The 19,982-nt window shown below is 41.1% G+C and overlaps 5 protein-coding genes across 5 annotated transcripts; 1 reads left to right on the plus strand and 4 right to left on the minus strand.

Annotated features, from left to right (window-relative positions):
• Positions 1-1,035: 1,035 nt before the first annotated feature.
• Positions 1,036-1,865, plus strand: LOC115766927 (cyclin-dependent kinase inhibitor 1C-like; the record flags this gene model as incomplete). Its single annotated transcript, XM_030711013.1, has 2 exons — positions 1,036-1,122; positions 1,441-1,865. Coding segments are annotated over 2 exons (512 nt in total), but the record flags the coding sequence as incomplete, so codon positions are not given.
• A 4,472-nt stretch (positions 1,866-6,337) lies between these two features.
• On the minus strand, positions 6,338-7,001 carry LOC115766928 (proline-rich extensin-like protein EPR1). The gene is made up of 2 exons (XM_030711015.1): positions 6,981-7,001; positions 6,338-6,778 (listed from the first exon to the last, which is right to left on the minus strand). Exons 1-2 carry the CDS (start codon positions 6,999-7,001, stop codon positions 6,338-6,340), a joined length of 462 nt encoding a protein of 153 aa, XP_030566875.1.
• A 2,115-nt stretch (positions 7,002-9,116) lies between these two features.
• On the minus strand, positions 9,117-10,819 carry LOC115766929 (extensin). Its single transcript, XM_030711016.1, has 3 exons — positions 10,810-10,819; positions 10,358-10,476; positions 9,117-10,121 (listed from the first exon to the last, which is right to left on the minus strand). Exons 1-3 carry the CDS (start codon positions 10,817-10,819, stop codon positions 9,117-9,119), a joined length of 1,134 nt encoding a protein of 377 aa, XP_030566876.1.
• Positions 10,820-11,369: 550 nt separating this feature from the next.
• Positions 11,370-12,154, minus strand: LOC115766930 (extensin). The gene is made up of 2 exons (XM_030711017.1): positions 12,098-12,154; positions 11,370-11,861 (listed from the first exon to the last, which is right to left on the minus strand). The coding sequence occupies exons 1-2, from the start codon at positions 12,152-12,154 to the stop codon at positions 11,370-11,372; spliced, it is 549 nt and encodes a 182-aa protein (XP_030566877.1).
• A 2,807-nt stretch (positions 12,155-14,961) lies between these two features.
• LOC115766931 (repetitive proline-rich cell wall protein 2-like) lies at positions 14,962-19,229 on the minus strand. Its single transcript, XM_030711018.1, has 3 exons — positions 19,191-19,229; positions 17,660-18,520; positions 14,962-15,324 (listed from the first exon to the last, which is right to left on the minus strand). The coding sequence occupies exons 1-3, from the start codon at positions 19,227-19,229 to the stop codon at positions 15,004-15,006; spliced, it is 1,221 nt and encodes a 406-aa protein (XP_030566878.1). The 3' UTR covers positions 14,962-15,003.
• Between the last annotated feature and the right edge of the window lie 753 nt (positions 19,230-19,982).

Here is a 19,982-nt window from a genome sequence, read left to right on the forward strand (position 1 = left end):
GAGCTCAAAGTTGGTAGCATTTTCTTAACTCGATTTGACTGTAGAGATCGTGACACATGCTCATCTCTAGCTTCGGTTGTGGTGAATGTATTTCCCCCACACACATGCACGAAAACGGAAATGTTATTTGTATGCCCCAAAAGCTGTTAAATTTGTTATTAGTTTGTTGTCCATTTGTTTGCAGCAGAGGTCAAGTGCGCAGACAAACAATTGTCGATGGGCAGACAATCTCCTCAACTTTGTTTATCAAAAGATTTGGCAGCATCTCGTAAAAGACAATATATTTCCCCAGCCTCAGCTAAGCACAATGTAAGCTGCTTGTAAGTGTAGCCATGCCCACTATTTTGGGTAAAGGCCCAATAGACTTATGTGGCACTAAAGTAGAAAATAAAAACTTCAAGCTATCTGCATAATTAGAGGGCTATACTTCATAGAAGTGTTGGCTAAAAATATTCTTCTTACAAAATATTATGCAAATTGGAGCGTATAAAACAAAAGACTTAGGCAACGAACTTCACTTATCAGCCACGAGCCGTGCCAAGCACCGCGCAGCACACTTAAGAGAGAATGACAGAGAAAGAGAGAGAGAGAGAGAGAGAGATAGATAGAGAGAAAGAGAGTATGTCTGATCGAGTTAACTCTTTGGGGGCCAACTATCTTCTTTAGGCCTTTGTCGGTTTGTTGTGTCTTCGCCTGATGCGTCACGGTTCGTGACGACACCAAAGTGATTGTGATTGTGATTGTGACTGTGTCTAGCGATTCGGCAGATGCTCAAACATGTGACCACTTCTAGTTATGTGGTTTCTATTCGACCAATATCATATTATATAATTTAAATTTTGATTTGAATTTGTTTGATGTTGTTAAATTTGTTGTTGCTGTTGCTGATGTTGTTGCTGTTTCTGTTACTATATTTATAAGACCGTGTGTGTGTGTTGTTATTTTTGGCGGTCGTCGCTTTACGCTGCTTCTCTTAGACCCACATAGCGAACCGGACGGGCCAGATATAGTATAAATTTCATAGAAACTGCCCAGCTCATCATCATTTGTGCTTTGAACTTCTTGAGTGTAAATTGCTCGTGCGCTTCTGGACGAGAAATTTTTGCGTAACCGAACCGAAAATACAAATATATCTAAATTTAACAAAATGGTATGTGCTGATCCTCCAGCAAGGAATAAACTGTGCTCATAGTGTACTAAGGACTAATGTGACCAAAGCAAAAATAAATATATATATATACTTATATATATTTATAAACCTTGTGTGAAAAGCTTAAACGTGAACTCAATTCAAGTGCTCCCCAACTCAAGTGTACAGCTTCATTGGGAACTGACGGGCTCGAGTGGAGGCACTCGTGCATTCCATTCGCGCCCAGTCTGGAGCTTAAAATAAACCTAAATGACCGCAAAATTAAAGTGTACTTCAAAAATGTTGCTCTTGTTTCCGGCAGAAATTCTTCGTGTTCATCGTTTTGGCGCTGGTTGGCTGCGCGGCTGCCGCACAGCTGCCCGACTCGGCCACACAGGGACCCAATCCGCAGGACATTGCCACACCCGAACCGGAATACATTGACATCGAGGAGCCGGCACCAGGCCCAGCTGCTGCTCCTGCGCCTCGTCCAGTCGCTGCCCCGGCGCCACGTCAGCTCTCCGTTGCGCCGTTGCCACGTCCCATTGCCCGGCCCATCGCGTTGGCCCAGCCAATCGCCTATGCCCAGCAGCCGATTGTGCAGCGCGCCCAGTACCTGCCGCCCCTGGCGGCCCAGCAGCACCAGGTGCCCGGCCATGCATACAGCAGCCAGTCCGGCTACCAATACCGTCGTCCAGTCTATGTAAGGCGCTTCTATCGTCAGCGCCGCTACTGAAGAGGGGCGGATGCCTAGCAATTAACTTTGTCTATTTAATATATATAATTTCTATATGATTTCTTACTTGTTTTTGGCTTTTTTTTAATTTACACACCATATATATATTTTTTCTCTCCTGCTCCCGCTCCCGCTCCCGTTCCCGATCTCCCGTTCCCGCTTCCTACTACTCCTACTACTTCTACTGCATCTACTGTCTGCACGCATGGAACTGCTATCGGCATCGTTAGCAGTAGACCAAAGCACACATTATATCAGCTTCCATCCAACTACTACTCAATTAACTAACCAAACTCTAATCAATGGCGTTTTTCCCACGAAAACACAAACAAACAAACTAAACATGAAAGTACAAAAAGACAAATGAAGTTCGGAAGACGAAATCGCATCGAAACAAAGTATTTAGTTATTGTTGAATTGCAAACTCAAATAAATAAAGATAAATTATTTGTAAAGAAAACGAACCACATGAATATATATATATGGTAGTCTTTCATTTGCACGGCCAAGGTCAGTGCATGATACGCCATATCGAAGCATGACTGTAATTATGCCATTCACAGCTCGCATCAAAGTCAAACAATAAGATATACAAGAAATGTGTGTCGAACAATGCACGCAGAGGTGTTCTTATTAGACCCGCTGCGAACTCTAACTGACCAGTAGTTACTCATCATTAATCACGAAACCCGATGATATGGAGACCTGCGTGCAGTACTTGTCTCTATGACAACTGAGTACCATTTGCATACGGAAGCTGTACTGTTCAATGTCTGCCAGCTAAATAATTGAAATAATAATCTGCGCAATGGTTTTTACAGAGAGGGACAAGATGATAGCTGACTTGGTAGACTATTCTCTAACGATGGCAAGACGATGTTAGTATAATTTATAATTATAAGGAGAGTCACAATATGAGAGCTGACTTGATAGACTCTTTCATTTCCCATTTTTCCCCCTTGAAATTATATAAGTAACTTATTAATAAAGGTAGAGCCTTGCCCTTTGGAACATACACTCTTTAGCATATCACATTTAAGCCCTGAAAATTGCATTAAAATCCGATTACTAAAAGCGAAGTTCGCGAAGTTAGCGAAGAATGCATTTACCCATATATCATGTGGGGCAAGGAGAAGCCGCTGAATGTTCTTTTTTTGCTTAAATTATATTATCATAGAAGGCAGCTGAATGATTTGTAACGTCAGCAGGGTATGTTATAGTCGGGCACTTCCGTAGTCTTGTTTTATCTTGTGAACTTTCGGGAGCCATAATATTTTATATATTTTTATAAGTTGCGACTTGGAATGGTGATTTTTTTCTGTTAATGTCGTTTAACGAGCAGCGCGTCAAAGACAAATACGCAAATCTGCTAAAATACTTTCAAAATAAATTAAATTAACCGGTTTACGATCTCATGTTATTTGTCTAGATTTAGCTGCTAGATCGTCTCCAAAAGTGCAAACAAATGAGTTAAGGAGCCTTTCCAACGGCTCCGCTTGTCTGTTCGGGTGGTCAACTCTCAACTAGCTCTCGGCCAAGTGCTTTTGATTGATGAATTGATTGCCCATTTTTATTGTGATACAATCGATCACAAAATTTGATTCGATTTATGACAATGCCGTGGTGTTAATGTCTGCCGAATGGGCGTCCACATGCTGCTGTAAGACTTCCGCATGGAGGCTCCTTCAGATAATTACGATAACCGCAAGCTGGCCTTGAATCTTGATTTGATTAATTACATTTACTTACATGAGCATGTCCACATTCTGATATCTCATCCGGGCAAACGCTTTGTTCTGCAATGATCTGCACATCTCACAATGGGATATTACGCGGATGCGTAAAGGAAAGCAATTTGTTGATTGGCATTATGTAAGGCATGCTCTGACATGTCTACACAAATTGACTTGAAGAGATTCTCACAATTCATCTTGAATTTAAACTGTTATACTATGAGAATAAAGAACTTACAGCATATCTTTTGGATCTGTTAAAACCAGCCTAAAAGTAGATAATATATTTGAATTAAACAAAGGCAATAACAATCTCATTTTTATGCATTTAAAATTTATATTAAATTGCTGAGAATGAGAAGTGAAATATCTCAGTTCAACAAAGTCTGATCTTAGAATTTTGATATTCTTTTTTTACATACCAATAGATAGCTCGGAAGGCATATTATTCGTAGATCCGAAATTGCTTTCTCTTTGTTTTCACCAATAAAATCTGCGTTGCGAACGAAATAGTCAATGGTTGCTATTTGACCTCAACCTCCTTGGTAAACTTACCAAGATAAGAGTCCTGGTGAGCCTCTAGATCCGAATCCTTGTAGAATGCGTCCGTTTCTTTAAGCACTATTCTCCATTCTGAAATGAACCATATTTAAAGATCAAATGTTAATGTCTCGTGAATTAAGTTTTTAAATTCAGCTAGATAGAAAAAAATGTATCAAAAATTTGTCTATATCTAAAGTTTATCCAGAGCTTTGATTAATATAGCTTGTTGGACTTGTACAAATTGTACTTTATATCAATTGGCATACAAAATATCAAATTTAAATCAAATGTTGACCAAACTGCAAGGGCTTACACTATAATTTTCTTTAAAATTGCCTTAGATTTAAGATATACCAATTTCTCACTTCAAATGTCTATATCTTAGTTAAACTAATTTACATCTTTGAGCGCCATTTATTGCTGGACTTATTCTTTTTTAAAAAAAGTAGAAGACCTTTTTTGAACATAGAATAGAAGCCAACTTGATAAATTATAAATATTATCAATTAAATCAGGCCTTTGAGCAATAAATTGGCTTCAGTTTATAATATTAATTTTTTGAGAAATAATCTATTTACTGCCCAAACGCACTGTTTTATCACGAAGTGTTTAGAATTCGTAGACACCTTTCTCTTTAAAATGCTTGGCTTATCAAATTCTGGCCATTTGCAATATATTTATATTTATTATAGAAACCAGTTGCAACGTGAACAGAAATAGCTTGATTCGGCTCTTAGGAATCTCAAGCGCTAATAGCTCAAGTATTATTTATGTTCCTATGTATATTTATATATATATGCAGTGCTGATGACAATAACTATTGCAGAGCTAAACAATACGAAAACATTTAAGGCATTCAAGCGAAATTATCTAATTGATTAGCATAGCATTAGGAGCGTGCGGATCGGCTGGCGAACTGGTTCCACAGCATAATTCGGCATTAGATCAGATAAGCACAATTTACATATTATATATAAAATGTATTAATTTTGTCAACAAGTTGCCGCAGAGCAAGTGCCAGCCAAATTGAGCAGAGCTCATTATTTATAGTATTTCCTGTTGGCATTAGTTTCACTTTCTAGCATACAGAGCACCCGCCTCTTCGCACCTTTTGGCCGAGACAATGGCAGCGTCTGTGATCCGCTGACCAGGTGAATGCCATAAATCATCGGCTCCGGCGGGGGGTAAAAGCTGTACGAAATCAACATTTCGGCTTGTTTGGCTTCAATTACTCATGCGAATTAACAAACGAACAAACGGTCCAATAAATCAGCACGCAATACGCCAAGAATTTTGGACATACCATCACGATCCGCCTCGGCTGTGGGTGTTCGATCTCGAGCACAGCCCACATGAATGAATGAATGAAACGGTTTTGGTGAGTGTTTTGTTTGAGTATTATATACATTCAGTTGTATTCGATGACGCGTAATTATGCTGTCGCGGCCCTCGAGCTGAGCACTCGTAAATGTATCTCAAAGAGGATTTTCCCCCACAACAGAAGTTCAAGTTCAAAGCTTGACGTTGAGTTTCTTGTTGATATTTCGGCCGGCAACTATAAATAATAAATATGAATATTCAAATTAACGTGCTGACTAAAGTTTCAATAATGCTATAAAATTTATAATATCACAGAGCGCATTTTTTCCCCAACACAACTGAAGCTCAAGTTCAAAGTTTAAGCTGAGGCTTCTTTTTCTTTTGTGACTAGATGAATAAATACATATTGATGTACATATATATATCAATATGTATTTATATATATACATATACTTATATTTATATATATATGTATATATAAGCGTATGTGATATTGCATAGAAGACTTTTCCCCTTCAAGAGATATTTAGTTTAAAAATTTGAAGATATGTTATTATGTTTATATGTATTTTGGGCTTTTTAAATATTAATATGAAAAAGATATTTAAAAGCCATACAAAAATGCATAAGCTGAGTTAAGCATCAACAATATCTTAAGGAGGATTTTTCTCTCAAAAACTAGAGCTCAAATTCAATTGATTTTAGAAAATTTACAGCTTTTCTATTTTTAGTTGCATTTGGGGCTCTGTCATAAATAAATAGCTGGACAATTTAGAAGTACAATTCACAGATAGACATAAAACATATATAAGTATATACACATGGGGTTAGGTAATATCAGGTGGCAAACATGGCTAGCATGGGTGAAGAATGGGTTTAGTAGAAGAAGGGCGTGGCGGGTGGATTGTAATGATATCCATCCTCGCTGTGCGGCTCGACAATCTCCTGCGGCGGCAGATATGTGTTATACGGCTCCAGCGGTGCGGCATACGAGGGAATGGGAATTTTGTAGGTGGGCAACACCTGAGCAGGTGGCAAGTAGCTGCTGTCCGGCTGCACCACCGGGGCGGGCGGCAGGTAAGTTGGTGTGGGCGGCAGATAGGTTGGCTTGGGCTGTGCTGGTGGCAAATAACTGGGCTCCGGCTCCTTTGCCGGCAGGTAAATGGGGGCGGGCGTTGGCAGCTCAAAGGGTATGCTCGGTGGCTCGTAATTGTAGCCAGGATGCGCGTGCTCCTCGTGCTGATGATCGTGTCCAAACAGATGCGAGACATCGGCGGCAACCAGCGCTAGGCTGAGCAGAGTTAGTGCAAGGACTTTCTAAATGGCACAGAAGAGAATTAGAATAGATGATGAGAGGATGAGAGGATCCGAAACTAACCATTTTGGCTGGACTGTGAGACAACGTTCTCGATGCGCTGCTTGCTCTGAAATGATACACTTTCCGGCAAGTGCTTCTTTATTTATACAAACAGCGAGAACCGAGCAAGCAATAGAGCGATCATCAACTCGGTTCCGTCACAGTCTCCGCTTCAGTCTCCATCTTAGTCTTCGTCTGATGCGTTTACGACGCAACTCTTGTCTCACCCCTGAGCTGCCTTTATTCGCATATAAATTCTATTAATTCTCTTTTTCAATCGCCTTATGCGTTGATCTTTGTTGCTCTGCACGAAGCGGACATTAAATCTGCACTTAATTATAAGCTAGAGGAATGGACATCTGTGCGAATGAATCAGCTTAGGCAATAGATGCTCTTACACTCGACCCTGGCCGGCTCTTCCTGAAGTATCTTATGTTTTAGTTAAGAAATTGTAGTTTGAAAATTTCATTGTTTAAAGACAAGGAGTTGGCTTGAACTCTTAGCCGAGCTTTCGACTTTTCTTTGGGACTTACATCCTTACAGGGTATATCATGACCTATATGAACTGAATCGAATCAGTCTTATATTAAGATAAGAATTAGAAAAGATTTGTATTTTGTGCTCAAATTACCATATCTCTTTGCAAGGGTATTGAATATGCGGCACACCAAACATAACTATGCCTACTCTGGTTTTTATAGCCGACAGCTATAAACGCCTCCCATTTAAAAATGAGTATTTAAAATTATTTAGCTTTGGAAGTCCCCACATAGTAACATTTTTATAGATTTTTTTACGGGCTACACTAGTTTTGGCCAAGATCGAGAGCCAATACAATCGATTGGCCTCAGTCGACATCGGCCACTCATCTCGGGACTGAAAGAGGTCAACAAAAGCGACGACGCTGCCGGCTGCAATTGGCAATTAGCGATTTTGTTTAATGTTTTGTGTAACAGACACCAATCAATATCCATTCCCATCATTATTCATTTTCAAATCTACACCACAATTATAATTATAGACCCCGTCGATAGCTGCAAGTGTCGAAGCTGAGGCCGCGATGCGGCGCGTAGCGCGTGCTTCGGGTCTCTAAAGTAGACTGCGACGGTGTTTGATTGGGCGCTTTTGTTTTTGGCGGCTCTATGACCCTTTTCTTTTGAGTGGGGTATATCGAAAGACAATATATTGAAAGCTGACCTTAGACAATGGCCAATTAGCTTTAATCGCTTTCGCTTAGACTGTCGAAACATGCGTTCGCAGCGCGACAAAGCGGAGCAGATTATAAAGCAATAAAATATACAATTTCATCTCTAAATGCAGGAAAATTTCATAAATATATCGAAAATATATACAGACCTTATTCAATGATGAATACTTCACACTTCCGAGCTTTCTAGCCTAGAATGTGAACCCCAATCCTTCTCCCGCAGCTGAAACGGTCAGTCCTGCATAGAGTTAGACCAAGTTTGATTTCATGAAAATACAAAAATAAACAAAGATGTTATTCCATAATCTTCTTTCTGTACTTAATTGTAAGGTTACCTGTTCGAGCGCCCGACTTGCCATCCTTTAACTAGACGGGGATTAGTCATTAGTAGACTTAAGTTCAAAGTAGCCAATTTTATTTAAGAGCCTGTTTGTTGACGATCCGAAAATAAGAAGTTATTCAATTCTCTGTTCTTTGTACTGAGCGGCGAAGTTGCCAGCTCGAACCCGCGACTTGTCATCCTTTAGACTAGACTAGACTAGGATTAGTTATTCCTTAAGAGCTTGTTTGATGATGATTCGAAAATAAATAAATATATAGAAGCTATTCAATGATTTGTTCTTTGTACAAAGCGGCGAGGTTGCCGGCTCGAACCTGGGGGTTTAAACTCGCATCTTTGTTTTTGGCTTGGACTTTGCTCTTTTAAACGAACTCTATATCCCATACTTATATTTATTAAAACTCCAAGAGTTGTATTAAACAGTAGGTATAAGTTTGGGATACTTTGTAGCAGGGTATCTGTCAGTTCAGCAATTGTTTTTTTCTTAACTTCTATTAGTGCATATCTGTAATATCTTTAACAATCAGCCTTGGCTTGCATCATATATCAATCTCATGCTGTGTGCTGTAAATGAGAAAACTTTTGGCTTAATTGAAATAATTTAAATTACCTCCAAATTGTCTGAAGTTCTGGATAATTATGGATTACAAGCGATCGATTGATTTAAATAACAGCATATTCCATGTAAATGTGTAGATTTTGTGGTATATTTTATTCGCACAACTTAAAATTAAATTTGTGTGGCATCGGCTCAAAACTTGAAGCGGCGCAGCGGCTGGTTGTATTGATAGCCCGGATTGCCCGGCCCAGTTGGAGCTGGCAGCGATGCCGACTGGCTCAGGGGCAGCGCATACGAGGGTATGGGAATGTGAAAGCTTGGCTCGGGCTGTGCCGAACGTGCCTCAGACTGAGCGGGCGGCAAGTACTGCGACTCCGGCTGTGCAGGTGGCAGATAGTTGACCTTGGGTGGGGCGGGCGGCAGATAGTTGGCCTTGGGTGGCGCGGGCGGCAGATAGGTTTCCTTTGGCTCCGCAGGCGGCAAGTAGGTGGCCTTGGGCGCAGCTGTCGCTGGCGGCGGTGGTGGTGGCGGCAGGCTTGGTGGAATTTTGGGTGGCAAATACTTGGTCTCTGGCTTCGCCGCAGACTCTCCGGGTGGCAGGTACTTGTTCTCAGGTTGGGCGGGCGGCAAATACTTGCTGCGTGGCTTCTGTGGTGGCAAGTATTCCGCCTTGGGCGTCTTCACTGGAGGTGGTGGTGGCGGTGGTGGCAAGCTGGGCGCCACCTTGGGTGGCAGATACTTGGTTTCCGGCTTAGCCGCTGGCAGATACGTGTTGCTTGGCTTCGGTGGTGGCAAATACTCCGGCTTGGGCTGGGGTGCAGGCGGTGCTGGTGGTGCCACATAGTTGTAGCCAGATTTAGGCTGATGCTGACGCAGTGCATCGAAATGCAAATCGATGTGCACGCCGTGATTGCGATGGGAGTCATGCGCATGCGAGTGCGAGTGCGTGTCCTGGTGGTGCGCGTGGGGATCCTGATGCAAGTCGTGGTGGTGCGAGTCATGATGATGCGGATCGTAATGATGTGAGTCGTGATGGGAGTCATGATGGGAGTCATGATGGGAGTCATGGTGGGAGTCGTGGTGCGAATCATAATGCGAATTGTGGTGCTGATGATTGCCTCCTCCAAACAAGTGGGAAACGTCGGCGCGTCCACTGCCGCAAATGGCCAAAACGGCCAGCAGAAGGCACAAGGGTTTCTGGAAAATAAGCAACAAAAAACCAATTATTAATAGGAAAGCGATATTCAGGCACAATATTAGCTACCATTTTAATGGGGATAGTGTGGCCTGTGGCTGTCCAAAGCAGTTGCTGCTGCGCTTTGCTGACAACTGGAAATAATGCCTCAGCTTGTTGGGGCTTAGGCTTTTATACGATGTTGCAGCTGAAAGTGGCTCCAGCTAAATATTTGGGAAATAATTAATTAAATACTTACTTGTTGTTTGTGTCGTCGCGAAGAGACAAAGGCCAGCGCATAATTTGCCTGCTTCACACTTTTCTTGGTTTTCTTGAACTTGAAGCCGTGGCCAATTATTGCCGTGTATTTATGATACCCTAAAAATATTTAAAAAGGTGAAGGGTTTTAATGGAAATGTGGGTCACAGAAAGAAAGAAATCTTCTTACCTTATATATTTTCATTATCAGGCCGTTATCTTCAGCTGTCTGTGCTTTTCTTTGAGCTCGTGGATATTTGATATTACAAAAGCTAAAAACTTTATATTGATATATATAATAAGTATATTCTCCTATGCCAAAAACCGACCGAGTTTATCATTTTAATTTCGATATTTGTTATCAGCCTATCAATAAATATCGATTTTGAGATATGACTATTTAAGGCTCGAGCATGGTATTAGGAGATACAATTTAAATTAATTCATGGATACCTTTCTCCATTCCAATTCCTTAATAAAGGTAGAGCCTTCCGACTTGGTATATACACTCTTTTGTAAGCCAAATCTTAGTCTTGAACATTTCATTAGGATCTGACAATAAACACCTAATTTAATAGCGAAAACTTTTCTTATAATCTATGTTTAATGCAAGAAGAGTAACCGCGCCGCTCTATTTTAGGGTATTTCCAGGGCATTTCCCAGTCGAGCACTGCCGACTTATGCTCTGGCACCCTACGTCTAAATCGTCGTGAAAATAATTAAAACGAATTTCGCTCTTAATTGGGTTCACAACAACACACGAGACCCCTCGCATTTGGGACTCATGAATATGCAGAGCAGCCGTCGTGCTTCAATAAGATAATTTTCAGTTCAATTTGGGTTATTTTGGACAATTGGTGATGATTGGGAGTTGAACGATATCAGTTTAACAATTAGCTAACAAACGTGATTTATTAAACATATCGGAACTTATATAATACCAACGACTAGGCAAACGGGAGAAATAACAGCATTCCGGGTCAACATAAACAAGTAGTGGAAAGTGGCTTGGCTTAGAATATGAAGGGCTCGGCGGGTGCGTCATAGTGATAGCCCGGCTCTGGCTTCGGCTCCGGCACAATGATGGGCGGCAGATATGTGGGCGCAGGCGTGGGCGTGGGCGCAGGCGTCGTCGTCGTCGTCGTCGTCGTCGTCGTTGTCGTAGTGGGTGGTGGAGGCGGCAGATAGGTTGGAGCTGGCGTTGGGGCAGGCGTCGTTGTGGTGGGTGGTGGTGGGGGTGGCAGGTAGGTGGGCACAGGTGTGGGTGGTGGCGGTGGCAGATAGGTGGGCACAGGTGTGGGTGGTGGCAGGTAGGTAGGTGCGGGCGTAGGTGCAGGCGTCGTCGTGCTGGCTATTACAAAGGGCACCACCGGCTTGGGATAGTCGTAGCCGTAGCCATGTTCGGGTTCCGGCTGCCGTTCGAGCTGCTCCAGCGGCAGATGGGAGACATCGGCAGCGGCCAGGGCCAGTAGGCAAACGGCCAGTGCGAGGCTAAGGAATGCGTTCTATAAAAAAGAAGACAACAGAGTTCAGCTTGGAGCTGCAGCAGTAGATCAGCCGCGGGCAGCACGTACCATGTTACACCTTGGACTCGAAGACGTACAATGATTGACCAATAACAGCTTCACCTGTTTATTTATACCCACAATTCTAACTTCGTGAGCCACTGTCCATGGTGGCTCAAAAGGCCAATTATTATTATTATTTAAATCGATTAATATATATATAAGTATATACATACACATGCATTCTTTGTGCGTGTTTCTATGTCTGTATCTGTATCTTTGTCTGCAGTCATTATGCATTATTTAAGCCAAGTTTTGTTCGCAACTCGATTGTTATTGCTGTTGTTTTTGCTTTCGGTGCCATCTACAAACGGCGTCAAGATAAATGCTCTCCGAGCATTTTCATCAACGTCGTCATAAGGCGGCCTCAAAGCAACTGTATTCTTGCTATAAGCTCGCAGAGGGTATTATAAGTTGGTCATGAAGTGTGCAATGGACGGAAGAAGACTTTTTGTAAGCATAATGTTATATAATAAATAATAATAATAAAAAACAATAATATAAAATAGTAGTAATAAAATATAAGTAAAAAATAATAATTAAAATAATAATGCAAAAATAATAATAAATAATAATGATAAAAAAAAATAATAAAAATATTCATAAAAAATAATAATTAAAAATAATAATATAAAATAAAAATTAAAAGTCAATTAATGCCATTGTGAACAGTTATCATAATATAGCTGTCATACTAACAATCGGTCTTAAAGTTATTTAGGGGTATTTATTTTATTTATCTTCCAGGAATTCAGGCAATAAACTTCCCGCCATCGCTTGAATTACTTAATCAAAACGTCGTCAGCTAAATATACTTAATAATTTGACTATGCTTTTCATAAAGCCTGAGGACCCAACCAGGCTTGGAGAAATAACACCTAAGCCAACTGTGTTGTAATAAAAATGTATGCTATTTTTGATTAAATACAATTAACATTATTAAAAAAAATGCTTCTCAAGTCTTTCCATCTTATAATATAGCTCCAAAGGAAGAGTCTTTCGGAATTGAATGTTGGTGCGAATTTTGTATGGTTATCATATATGTTTCTTAAAATATGCTCAACAAACTCAACATTTAGAAGCTTCCGAATTCTCCACACTTACCCTCCCAACAGTGAAGCATTTATCTACAAGGGTATTTATATTTCGGTGTGCCGAAGTTAGCCATTTATTTATGCTTGTTGCCAAATAACAATACAACACTTCCGAGCTGGGCAAATAGTATTTAAGTTCCGCTGGCCGCTGGTCGCGTTGTAAGCGCACTGCGCTGTATGTCATAAATCATTTAGACTTCATTTATAATAATGACCGTCTCAAGAAGTTGGAGTGGTCAGCATTTAATGGCTTCCCCCTCCACTGCCTCCCTCCCTCCACACACACAATGAAGTTGTCGCTTCAAAGCTTGCGGAAGCATTCGGATTAAACAAGTACTTAAGACACACATCAAAACTATGCCACCTATCAAACTGTCAGCTCAGCTCAGCTCGGCCCACGTGAATCTTGAGGGCAAACGTAAGCGGATACGCCGTAAACTGAGACACATTTGCCAGCATTTAAGCCGAGTTGACTAATTTAATTGGGAGCCACAAAAGAGTTTACGAGCAAATCGAAGATCAGTTAAGATTGTATTCAAAGCAGCTCTGCTTTGGCATCTAGTTCTAGTGCTGTCGTTTCAACTATCACTTATCAAATACCCTATACTTATTGAAAACGGGTGTTATGCTTTTGTGATAGTTTATGCACGGCTTGCAGAGTCTAAAACCGGTTATTGAACTTATCTCGTAGGTGTTAAAAGAAAGAGAAAATGTTATTAGTTATGTACATCTCCATTCAGAAAACCTTAACCGAAGATATCTCGTAGATTATATGAGCTTAGGGCTATGATCGATGTATCCTACCACATTACCGCAAACGATTAAAATGAAAACCTATCTAAATTATCGATAATTCTCTCCGATTTGGTATCAAATCGATAATAATTAACATCGACCACCTGTTTTTTTAGAAAATATCTCATAGATTATAAGAGCTCAAACACCAAATACTAAATAGAGTGGATAAAGGGTATATCTAAGTCAGGCACACTCTTCTTGCGCGGCCTTATTTGTTTGTATACTTTGATTTCAAGACATCTTCGTTTGGCTTAGCTAATTAATGCGGGTTGTTGAACCGCCAGCGGCTTGATCGATTACCGAAATGTTTGAAAATCAATTGCTTTGGCATGCGCTTGTTTCGCACTGCTCGCATTTAGCCACAATTTTTTGCGTAATTTATGTGAATATAACTTAATTAATTGTGCACTTCCCACAAATTTATAGGCGCAAGTGTACAAAATTCTAGCAACATGTGGAAATTTGTCGTTGACTTCTCGAGCTGCAACCGGTTTGTATTTTGTTTGAATATTTTATATTTATTTGCTCGTTTTTGTTGTTGTTGCAGTCAAATAAAGAAACCAAACAGCATAGGATTGAGAGCAAGAGCCACATCTTTGTGTGTTTCAACATTGTTTTTATTCTAAGCGCTGTCCAAGGCAAGCTTAGGCCCTTGGCTGGTGAAAGGCTAACAAAAAATTGCCCTGAACGTGGCTTTAACACAAGTGCGTATTATACTTTTGTCACGAACTGTGGATGGAGACAACGCGGATAAATGAAGTTTATATATATATTCTAGATCTGTAGCAACAGTCGAGTCCGTTCGACAATGCACTCAATTTGAAGGCATTTTGACGAAACTCAGAAACTCTTGTTGTCTGCAGACTGGAATAACTAACATATATTGCTTAACTGCTAAAGAAATTTTCGATAAAATATCTAATTTCTTTCCTTATATATCTTAATCAAAGTTTCAGGCAGTTGCTAGAGTCGACAGAGTTCTAGAGTTCGCCTAGAGATCGTATCCCTGCGAAGGCTCAGGACAAAATAAATATAATGGAAAAGCTTTACCATAATCCTAACATATCTGCAAAATTTTAACATCAGCAGAACACTTTATCTTATAGCTCCTATATATTTGATCTTGTTTTTAATTTTTATTGTGTTAGGACTTTGGTACAAAGTAATATCTAGCTAAATGGATGGAGAACTTAGCTCTTGAAGTGTCTGCTGGGCACTCGGTAGGCATATCCATGGCTCTTGGATGAGGCATAGGCAGCGCTCTCGTCGCTGGCCGCCGACGCCACCGGCTCCTCCTCCAGCTGGCCCAGTTCTGCATCAGAGGGGGCGACGGGTATGGCATCCTGTGGAAACTCCTGGCCCGTGGGAAACTCATTGTTCAGCTCCAGCTCCAGCTCGCTGACCCTGGGCACATCGTAGACAAATCCATTGCCCGACTGAACCAGCTGCGAAACATCCGCCTTGGCCCAATGCAGACAAAGCGCCGCCAGCAGAAACCAAATAAACAGACGCTAAAAGTCTACAATTTGAATAAATATAATAATGGATGCGGACAAGCAGCGCTTACCATTCTGAGGGGGGGCAAAAAAAAACCTTATAGAATAAATGTACTTAAATGTTTTATGTTTTATAGCTGCCAGCAACGTGGCTCGCGCGAATGCAGGCAAAGCCGCCGAGACGCCAACTATTTATACTTCTATATGTCGATCGTGTTTGTTTTTGGCTCAGTTTATAAATTGCTAATGCTAATGCTAATGCTGCTGCTGCTGCTGCTGCTGCTGTTATTGTTGATGTTGTTGTTGATGCTGCGACAGCAATTCGATAGTTGGAGCGGCCCTAGATAAACATGAGCTGGCTGTGGCTCTGGGTTTGGGGCCATTGCTGCGTTCACTCCAATCGAAAATCGAAATGCTACAACAGCGCCTCATTGTCAAGGCCGCGACTCGTTTGGCTTTTGTGGGGTCAAGTGTCAGTCAGTTTATTCACTGTGGCTTTGTCTTGACTTCACATTGAATTAATGATTCTATGCGCTGCCAGCATCCATCACGTGTGCCAGCCGCCAAATCGACTCGAAAAACAGCCCGAATCCAACTTCGATTTCAACTCAATATTTATGCTTGCCATAAAGCACCTGCTGACAACACTCTTCAACACATTTCCGTTTCAATTAATGCGCCGAGCAATTAGTCTCTGTCAATCTGGACAATTTTATTGTCGCTCTCGTGTCTCTCGATAACAAATCCAGTTGCACCTTTGACCCTCCTCCAGCGGCAGATCGAACACTCACTCTCACTCTCTGCAGCACTTGAAAACCAGATTTTGGAAGAAACTTTAACAAAATTTAAAATTTGTTTAGATTCTCTTCGGTCCACAATTGCTCGCAGGCCAGTTTTTATGAGCTCTCTGCTCATAGCCGCAGTTCTTAGCTCTTTGTTTTGGTCAATTTACATATTTATTTAGTTGAACGCCTTTTTCTTTGGCGTATAACAAGATAGGCACTTATACCGATCGCTGCATACTTTTAGACGAATAGTATTTATTTATATGATATAGCATAAATGTGGGCTAAAGAAATTAAAAATTCCTTTAAATAAATTAAGCCTAAATTTGGTTATTTTGGGCACAGTTACAAATACAAATATTTTCGTTCACATCAAATAAACAAAGCAATTTAAATAAAATTCAAATATTTAAATCTTAGAAAATGATTTTAAATCTTCTCATGAGAAAAAAAGTGAAAATGGGATTCATCGAAATATTTGGAAATACAATAGGATAGGCCTCTAAGTAAAGTTGAGAAGTGGAAATTTAAAATGAAAGCTATAGGAAAGGTAACTTTGACAACTTAATGTAGATAGATAAAGCAACTGATTCAAATCAAATTTAAAAATGGGAGTATGAAGCTAAGTTTTTAAATAATAAAAAAATTTAACTTCATAACAAAGCTAAGAAATAGAATATTAATACGAAATCTGAAGAAAGGAAAAGAAGAGCTTAATAAGAACTTTATCCTGATGAAAGGTAGAAAAACTATCCTAACTAAATTCTAAAATGAAAAATTTAAAAAAGGTTTTGAAATAACACTAAAGATACTGTCTTTAAATAAAATTAAGAAATTGAAGGTTGATTTATGTGCAATTTAAAGGAAAATTAAGCTTAGAAAAGGCTAGTGAAAGTCTAAAGTGTTTCCAAACAGGAAAAAATATAGCTAACATTTAAATAATGCTATCAATGCTATAATGCTTCAGTCGAAGCATAAACTGGAGAATTAAAATTATTGATAAATAAAATTGATGTCCATTTAAGATCAAACTGATTTTAGTTGCAGTTAAATAAGTTATTAATTTTTTTCATTGTCGTATTTATTTATTTCATGTGACTTCTCATCAGGAATTCGAAAAAGGGGTCTAATACTAGAGGAGGATAGTTTCTAATTACAACAAACGTTCCCTAAAAGTCGAAAGATGGCTGGGGGTCGTTGGGGTAGCTGTAGCCCTTAGGTCCTTGAGCAACAGGCTCTGGCTGGCGGTAGACAGGAGCTGGAGCTGGCTGGTAGACGGGAGCCGGCGCTGGCTTGTAGACAGGAGCTGGAGCTGGCTGGTAGACAGGAGCTGGAGCTGGCTTGTAGACAGGCGCAACTGGAGCTGGAGCTGGCTTGTAGACAGGAGCTGGAGCTGGAGCTGGCTGGTAGACAGGCTTCTGGACAACAGGGGGCAGGTACTCGTTGACGGGCTTAGCTGGGATCACAACCTTGGGAGCGACTGGGATCACGGGCTTGGGAGCAGGAGCGGGAACTGGCTTGTAAACAGGCACAACTGGAGCTGGAGCTGGAGCTGGCTTGTAGACAGGAGCTGGAGCTGGAGCTGGCTTGTAGACAGGCTTCTGGACAACAGGGGGCAGGTACTCGTTAACGGGCTTAGCTGGGATCACAACCTTGGGAGCGACTGGGATCACGGGCTTGGGAGCAGGAGCGGGAACTGGCTTGTAAACAGGCGCAACTGGAGCTGGAGCTGGAGCTGGCTTGTAGACAGGAGCTGGAGCTGGCTTGTATACTGGAGCCACAGGCTTCTGGACAACTGGGGGCAGGTACTCGTTGACGGGCTTAGCTGGGATCACAACCTTGGGAGCGACCGGGATCACAGGCTTGGGAGCAGGAGCTGGAACTGGCTTGTAGACTGGAACTGGAGCTGGAGCTGGAGCTGGCTTGTAGACAGGCTTCTGGACGACTGGGGGCAGGTATTCCTGAGTCGGTTCGAATTTGACAGCAGGCTGGCCATAATGATATCCATCTTCCTTCAGGATGCCAGCAGGAGCAGGCTGCTCGTAGACAACGGGAGCGGGCTTCTGGTAGACAACAGGAGCGGGCTTCTCGTAGACAACGGGAGCGGGCTTCTCATAGACTACTGGAGCGGGCTTCTCGTAGACAACGGGAGCGGGCTTCTGGTAGACAACTGGAGCTGGCTTCTCGTAGACAACGGGAGCGGGCTTCTGGTAGACAACTGGAGCTGGCTTCTCGTAGACAACGGGAGCGGGCTTCTGGTAGACGACTGGAGCGGGCTGCTCATAGGTCTGTGGCACATCGATGACGAACTGCTTGGATGGCTGCTGGTAGTGGTATCCATCCTCTTGCAGGTTGTCGCTGTTCGAGAACAGATGGGAAACGTCAGCGCTGACGGCTGCCACCAGGGCGAAGGCGATCAGGAGTTTCTGTAAGTCGGGTCAAGCGAATATAATTCGATCAGCACGATTCAATAATCTTTATAGGCACATTGGGTTCGATCTTTAAATGCCTCACAGGCAGCTTGTTTTGATCATATTATGTCTCAATTATCCTCAGTTATGGTCACTGTTTTTTTTTTTTTTGCTTTTTTCTGGTCTTACCATTTTGCTCAGCTACAAATTCACAACACAAAGGTTGAAATATTACTGTGTTGCCGATGAAGAGTACGACATTATTTATACGTCGGCAACGTCGTTTCAGGATAGCTTCGACCAATCCAAAATATGTTCGGCAAAAGCAGAATCTTCTCGACAATAGCAACAACAGCTGCCGCAAAATTAACCGAACCTGATTGGGCTGGTTAACCGGCTATGACAGAACGACACTCATAAAATTATTCTGCTCGCTCTTTGGCAGATCCCCAGCGTTATAGATTTAAGCACAATGAAGCGCTGAGTTATCAGCAGGCAGCCAAATTTTACTAAATAAATACAAACAGCTATCGAGTGTGTGGCGCACCGATATCTAAATACTCTTTCAGCCGGCTTCCTGAGCAAGCAGAAGATAGATGTTCAAATCTTCGCATAATATTAAATGCACTTATCGATACGTGTTAATCAAAAATGAAGTTGAAATCGTCTGTACATTTATCGATACTTTCCAATCGATAAATGAGCTGGAGTACTTAGGCGACATAATTTATCGATACTTGCTATAAATCGATAAATACGCTCGAATGCTAGCAGAATATATAATATTTATATATATTTAGCGATTGTTGTTAATCGATAGGTGAGTTCCAATCATACCATTATAATATACTCATTTATCGATACTTGAAGTCGATAAATGATTTAAGACGAACTTCGATACATCCCAATCGAATGATAATAATAATAATAATAATAATATTATTATATACAACATGTCAATCGATTTGTAATCCGCTTTGATTAAGCAGTAGGTAAGTATACCCAAAAGGGCAAGTGTGCTAAATTATACATAATTTAATGCGAAAACAATATGCTAAAACATGAAGTTTATAATAGAAGTCAACTCCATAAAAGTGTCATATATTCAAGCCTATTTTCCAGTTAGATTTATCGCCCCATCCACCAGCTATGCTCTTGTGAAAACGAACAGAGATGCTCTTTATTTTTGAAGCTGCCCTGACGTGCACATATAAAACCAAAATATTTGCCACTTTATGGCTATCAAGAGCGATATAAATGCGCCCAGACCCGAGATTTTATATGATGTTTTATTTATGAGAATCCGTCGACACAATTTGCATGAGAACGCGTCAGTTCCGCCAACCTCTCGTAATCGAACACGCAATTGGGCCCTCAATTACTCACAAGCAGGTCCACACCTGGACTGGTTGCCTTTTGGGCAACCTTCGCGAACAGTGGGTCATATAAGTATATAGAGTGTGAAACCAGTTTGAAA

This window comes from Drosophila novamexicana, unplaced genomic scaffold (assembly GCF_003285875.2).
Source record: "Drosophila novamexicana strain 15010-1031.04,08,12 unplaced genomic scaffold, DnovRS2.1 tig00001292-arrow-arrow-pilon, whole genome shotgun sequence".
In the NCBI taxonomy this organism is placed as follows: Eukaryota; Metazoa; Arthropoda; class Insecta; order Diptera; family Drosophilidae; genus Drosophila; species Drosophila novamexicana.

Coding starts and splice junctions, on each gene's coding strand:
- LOC115766928 (XM_030711015.1), bottom strand. CDS start 7,001: ATGGAGACTGAAGCGGAGACT. Junction 6,779..6,980: donor TGGAGACTGAAGCGGAGACT/GTGACGGAACCG, acceptor TGTGCCATTTAG/AAAGTCCTTGCACTAACTCT.
- LOC115766931 (XM_030711018.1), bottom strand. CDS start 19,229: ATGTCGCCTAAGTACTCCAGCTCATTTATCGATTGGAAA. Junction 18,521..19,190: donor GCTCATTTATCGATTGGAAA/GTATCGATAAAT, acceptor CCCGACTTACAG/AAACTCCTGATCGCCTTCGC. Junction 15,325..17,659: donor CAGCTCCAGCTCCAGCTCCT/GTCTACAAGCCA, acceptor GTAGACTTTTAG/CGTCTGTTTATTTGGTTTCT.
- LOC115766930 (XM_030711017.1), bottom strand. CDS start 12,154: ATGACTGCAGACAAAGATACAGATACAGACATAGAAACACGCACAAAG. Junction 11,862..12,097: donor CACGCACAAAGAATGCATGT/GTATGTATATAC, acceptor TCTTTTTTATAG/AACGCATTCCTTAGCCTCGC.
- LOC115766929 (XM_030711016.1), bottom strand. Junction 10,122..10,357: donor CGCGACGACACAAACAACAA/GTAAGTATTTAA, acceptor CTTATTTTCCAG/AAACCCTTGTGCCTTCTGCT.